The 6,019-nt window shown below is 32.1% G+C and overlaps 1 protein-coding gene across 1 annotated transcript; it reads left to right on the top strand.

Annotated features, from left to right (window-relative positions):
* The first annotated feature begins 979 nt into the window (after positions 1-979).
* LOC107950873 (general transcription and DNA repair factor IIH subunit TFB2-like) lies at positions 980-1,783 on the top strand. Its single transcript, XM_016885798.1, has 4 exons — positions 980-1,057; positions 1,173-1,315; positions 1,472-1,572; positions 1,681-1,783. The coding sequence occupies exons 2-4, from the start codon at positions 1,244-1,246 to the stop codon at positions 1,781-1,783; spliced, it is 276 nt and encodes a 91-aa protein (XP_016741287.1). The 5' UTR covers positions 980-1,057; positions 1,173-1,243.
* The last annotated feature ends 4,236 nt before the right edge of the window (positions 1,784-6,019 follow it).

Below are 6,019 nucleotides of genomic sequence, written 5' to 3'. Positions count from 1 at the left end.
AGCCCTACCTATTCATATGTTTGGTTGCCCGTAATGCTATTATGGCCATATTCGGTTACGGATCTATTACCTCCATTAGCTGTAATAGCCATTCACTTCCTCAAACGCTGATTAGGGATTCCTTCCCTATTCTTTTTTTCTATTCCATTCTCTGCCCTCGTCAATTTCTGCTTCTTCCATCAATTTTTGCCTCAAACGCTGATTAGGCAATTTCCCTTTCCCTTCTATTGATTTCTGCTTCTTCTTCTCGTTTTCTGGAGTTGGTTTAGATGAGGGTGCAATACGTCTGAAGCATCTTCTTCTTCTTTTCATTCTTCTTCCCATTTCCTTCTAACATTCTCCTTCTTTTTTCATGCCTAGGTCTCCCCCTCACTAGAAGTGCTATTGCTCACATTGATATTGGTTTCTTAGGGTTTTTCTTTGTTTTTGAAGGATAAACCAGTGAAGTTAATCTCATGTTGAAGATCTTCAAGTACAAAACATCTCCCAAAGGTATTTTAGATTTGATTTCATCGTTGCTTTCTTGCTCTCTTTTTTCTTTTTCCCGCATTTTGCAGTCATTCTCTAATTGCTCACTTCCTCTGTCATGTGGTCATTGGTTTGTGGCACAACACCATGTATGATATGTGGTTCAGGAGAAATTGAAGGAGCCTTATTGAAATACTTAGGGGTTAAGCGCAATGGTAAGTGTTGTAAACATATTGCTTGCAGTTATACACATATCATGTAAAACTCATGTCAGAGTTTGAAGTTTTAGATTGTATTGAATATAAGTATCTATTGTTTTTATCATTCAGAGGTAACAAAGGACGGTTTGTTCTCTGTTGGAGAAATGGAATGTATGGTAAGTCTTTCCCTTTACATGTTTACTTTTTTTTCTCCATAATGCCAAATTTTATTAGAAAATCTATTTATGCTAACCTTTTTTTTTCCTTAATCACTCTCACAAATTTAACAGCTTTGTAAATGTTTTCTGTAGGGATGTTGTGTAAATGCTCCTATGATTGCAGTTGCTGATTACACTAATGGATCTGAAGGATATACGCATAATTACTATGTAGGTTTCTGTAGAGTTCTTTTCGACTTGCCTGATTAACCATAACTAGGCAGTGTGCTCAATTGATAACCTAATGGAATTTTAATATGTGCATTACCATATTTAAACAATGCAGGAAGATGTTACTACTCAACGAGTTGTTGAGATAGTTGAGATAGTTGCAGTGGGATTTTGCCAAGAGAACTGATGCCTCAAAGTGTTACTGCAAGGCTTCCAACCTCAGAGGAGCTCGATGCCTATGCACATGAGCAATGGGAGGTGTGACTTTCACCTATTTTTTTCATCGATTCATTGGCATAATTTATGTTCTTAATGGTAGTGTATGTGATGCGAAATTATGCAATTAGTTTTAAATTTGCTCAACTGTTTAGTTTTAATGTTTGAGCTGCTTCTTACTTCAGCTTTGTTAAACAGTGTTTCTTGCTGCAACTTATAAGTTCAGGACAAGCTGAAAAATCAACGAGCTTCAGCTCTTCCATGATGAGAATTTTTCAGCGTGGTCTTTTGCATCAGAGGTGCTATATCCTGCCATGAAATTTAGCTTCATTTCTTTTATGCAATAGATATTGAGGGTTCTATATCTCACGATTGGTGTCATGATCTATTTATGTCTGTTTTTACAGAGATAAAGAAGCTCCAAGATTAACTGAGAGTGGTTTCCAATTCTTGGTGTGCATCATGAAACTCATAGCCCTTTTGCCTCTTTTCTGTGTAATTTACAGTTGATGGACACAAATGCTCAGCTTTGGTATATTATCAGAGAGTATATCTCCAATTCAGAGGTACATTTGACGAGATAATTATTGTGTTCTGCTTGGAACTTGTTTGTTAGAGCTATTGTGTTTTGCTGTTGTTAAGTTCTTGAAGGGGAAATTGGCATGAATTTATTGTAAATTTTTATTTGGTATTGGTTTATTAGTATATATTATCCTCTTAAATGTGAATGTACCCAAAAAAAGTGTGACTCTGTGCATGCACTAAAGTAATAGCTTGTGAATTCTTGTGTGCTTGAGCATTAGCAGCTACTTTTAGTTCAAGGGAAAAAGGTGCCATTTCCTATATGGGACTTTTGGTTGTACAAGTGTTAGTGGATTGATGAATCCATATGCTGATAAGCTTAATGAAGGAAAAATAGAAATTGGCTCCTTGTCTTGGCCTTATACTGATAAGCTTGTACTTCATATAATTGCTTTTTGATTTGTCTTGCATGAAGTGATCTACTACACCTTCAATGGAGAGAATATTTGCTTAAAGTATAGGACACAAATGATTAAATTGTAAAGTTTGGATATTGACTAATTTTATTAAATCAAATTATATCATAACCTGCTTTCCTTTTTCATTTTAAAAGAAGCATAGTTTACTAAGTTGAACTTATGGAATTTAATAAAATAAGTTTGTTTTATTTTATTATTAAAACATGTTATTTTTATAAGATTTAAGCTTAAATTTAATCAAAATGATATAGAAGAATGGTATAAGGTTGATATAAAATTAATATTCCAAAAAGAATATAGGAGATAAAATGTTAAGTTAGTTGAAATATAAAATTAAAATAACTTTACTCGGATGTAAGTGAAAAACTCTCATTACATAAATATATATTGATGTATTTTATGGCTAAACAAAATCAGTCCCTTGATTAGTCAAACAATTAATTCGTTTCGTATCTTGTATCTCCAAATAACGTGGGGGAATTATATATTTTTATTAAATTATATTTAATAATAATTATTTTAAATTATATTTTATAGTATTATATATTATGATTTTAGTAAATTCATATATTTTATTAATTTATATATTTTTATTAAATTATATATTATTTATATTAATAAGCTTATTAAAATTTAATAACAATAACAATAATCATCTACCTAAAAAAATTCTGCTAAGGGTATTCTAATCATTTTAGTTTTTTCCTTATGCTATTACATCTCTATTCCATTCAACCAAACACAAGAATACCATTATGCCTCTATTCAATTACATTCAACCAAACAAAAGATTATCTATTACGCCTCTATTCTATTACGCATCTATTCCATTACGCCTCTATTCCATTACAGCCAACCAAACATGCTGTTACTGTTCATTTCAAGTCTTTTTAGTGAATATTTTTGAATCAAGGTTATTTTTGTAAATACTAAAATTTTTTTAGGATAGATGAGTAAAATAGCCAAAAAAAACCTTAAATAATGTCATGCTGAGGCCAAAGAAACCTGATTTAAAAGTTGTTCGTTGGATACAGAGGTACGTTAAAGGCTCACTTGACTATGGTTTATATAATGAGAGCAAGACGTCGTGTGAATCAGTAGTACATTGTGATGTGGATTATACTGGCGACCATGACACGTGTCGATCAACCACTGGATATGCTTTCAACCTGGGATCCACTACTGTTTCTTGGTGTAGAAAGGTGTGTAGCAAGAGATAATCTATAGTGTCACTATCAAGCATAAAAGCTGAGTACATAGCAACGACAACTGCAGCTCAGGAATGTACTTGGTACAACTTTCGAAAGATCTAAACCAACCAGTTGAGTATGCAGTGAAGGTGTATTGCGATAATCAATCAGCAATTCGACTGGCAGAGAATCCGATCTTTCATGCGCGCGGATAAAGCATGCAAAAGTACACTATCACTACATTCGTGACGAAGTACTTAACGACCAAATCAAGATGAAACACATTTGCATTGAAGGACAAGTCGTTGATTTATTTACCAAAAGACTCAGTTGACCCAAACTTGAAGCATTTCGAAAACAATTTGGAATAATCTCAAGAGCAACAATGAAGGAGAGAAATCGTTGAGGGGAGTGTTGAAGTCACAACTGACTTCTCTTTGTTTTCTAGATTATTCCCATTTCTTTTATAGTCTTATAGATAAATACTATTATTATCTAAACTTATCTTTGAACTTATCCATGAATTAGTACATGCATCTAGCCTTAACAGACTAGTTTAAGCCGACTTATCAAAGCAATAAATAGGGTAGCACTTTCCATAGTGTTCTTTGGTTTTATTGCTACTTTAGGCATCCTAGTAAATTTTGTTTTATTTTCAAATTAGTCCCTCCCTCATTTTGCTTTAAGTTATTTTATATTTGCTCCCTCGATTGCTTTAAAATACCAAAGGTTGAAAAAAATGAATCATAAATTTAATGTTTTACCTTGTAAACTTTAAAATAGAAAAAAGTCATAAATAATAAAAAATAGTTGACAAAAATATTTTACATAATTAATGAGTATATATTATATTATATGATTGATGTATACATTAAATTTCATTAGATATTTATTTCTAAATATTTATCTATATGCATATATTAAATACTTTTTAAAAATATCGGTAAATATAAAATGGTAATCGGACCAAATTAATTTAATACGTACCTATTATAATAGAGAAATGGTACGTCTATTCATTGCTAATTATCTTGAGAAAAAAGTTGATATCAATATTTTAATCACAATAGCTAATAGGATTAATTATTTTGACTAATTAATGACATTGAAAAAAAAATTAAATTATACTAAATTAAAATAAAAAGATTAAATTTTAATATAAGTAAAGTAAAAAGGCTGGAATTATAATTTGACCCCGAATTTAATTTTTTAAAATAATTTAACACCTGGTTTGCTGGTGTAACACTGATTGCTATTTTATTTTCTATTGGTTTTAATGGATGATTGAGTTTTGACAGTAATCTGTACAAGTATATATGCTTTTAGGTAGTTGATAATGTCAATGTTTATTGCACAAATTAATAAATTTGAAAATAAATCAAAGTATTTCTTTTTAGAACTAAATGAAGGTTAGTCTAGATTCAATACAAAAAGAAAAAGAAAAATAAACACATAAATTATCATCGAAAAATAATCCAAAAGCAATGGTCACATTCATGGCACTCATGAATGGGATTATGTATGATCCTTTTCAGACAAGACAGTATCATTTATTAATGGTGATAATAAAAAAAAAAAGAAGAAAAGAAAAAATCGGGCAATTTACCAATAAAAGTTCTTTTTTTCAAAAATTATCGAAATGAGTTCATTATTTTATTATTTATCGGAATGGTTCTTTTCCGGGAAATCGCGTCCACGTCAGCAACTCGCGCTAACGTGGACACAATGTCCTCAACGCGTGAACAGTACCCAACGGTCAAAAATTTGACTGTTGCCCCCCAACGATAAAAAAAAAACTATAAATACCCCCACCCCTTTTTATTTTCTCACAAACAAATCCTCTCTCATATTTCCTCTCAATTTCCTTCCAAATTTCTCTCAATTTCCTTCCAAAATTCTCTCAAATCTATATTTAATTTCAATTTCCTCTCAATTTCCTTCAAAAATTCTCTCACATCCATATTTAATTTCAATTTCCTCTCAATTGCCTTTTTAAAATAATTTTAAATTTTTTTATATTTTTATAAATCGTAAAAATTTGTCCGATTTCATCAATGGCCGGATCATTGACTCATCTTGATAGGCATCACATATCGGTGGAACAAATGACAATGGTAAGTGTTAAATTTAATTTTTAAATATTATTTAAGAATTTTTTATTTATGCATTTTTAGATAATTATTAATTTATTATTTGTTATAAAAGTCTGTAGATCGGGTATTGGAATGCAATATCCGGAACATGCATGCTCCTCCATCACCGTTGGTAGAGAAATACTTGCGGGAAGCGGGTTTTTGGCACATGGCGACGGTGGGCCGGGGATGCAAGTTGGACCCGAAATTGATTAGTGCGTTGATCGAGAGGTGGAGACCCGAGACGCACACATTCCATCTTCCATGTGGAGAGTGCACTATCACTCTAGAAGATGTTAGTTTGCAGTTGGGATTGCCGGTGGACGGGCACCCAGTCATCGGGTCTGCCCAATCTAGCAATTAGGAGGCGGTGTGCTACGAGCTTTTGGGCACTATTCCGGAGAAAATGGAGGGAGGTAAGGT

The sequence above is a fragment of the Gossypium hirsutum genome, chromosome D03 (genome assembly GCF_007990345.1).
Source record: "Gossypium hirsutum isolate 1008001.06 chromosome D03, Gossypium_hirsutum_v2.1, whole genome shotgun sequence".
NCBI lineage: Eukaryota > Viridiplantae > Streptophyta > Magnoliopsida > Malvales > Malvaceae > Gossypium > Gossypium hirsutum.
The sequence above is the reverse complement of the archived record's forward strand: the minus strand, read 5'-3'. Positions and strand labels throughout refer to the sequence as shown.

Bases quoted from the DNA above. Each gene is read 5' to 3' on its own strand.
- LOC107950873 (XM_016885798.1), top strand. From the start codon at position 1,244: ATGCCTCAAAGTGTTACTGCAAGGCTTCCAACCTCAGAGGAGCTCGAT. The intron at 1,316-1,471 runs GTGTGACTTTCA...TTTGTTAAACAG, and splicing joins ATGCACATGAGCAATGGGAG to TGTTTCTTGCTGCAACTTAT. The intron at 1,573-1,680 runs GTGCTATATCCT...CTGTTTTTACAG, and splicing joins CGTGGTCTTTTGCATCAGAG to AGATAAAGAAGCTCCAAGAT.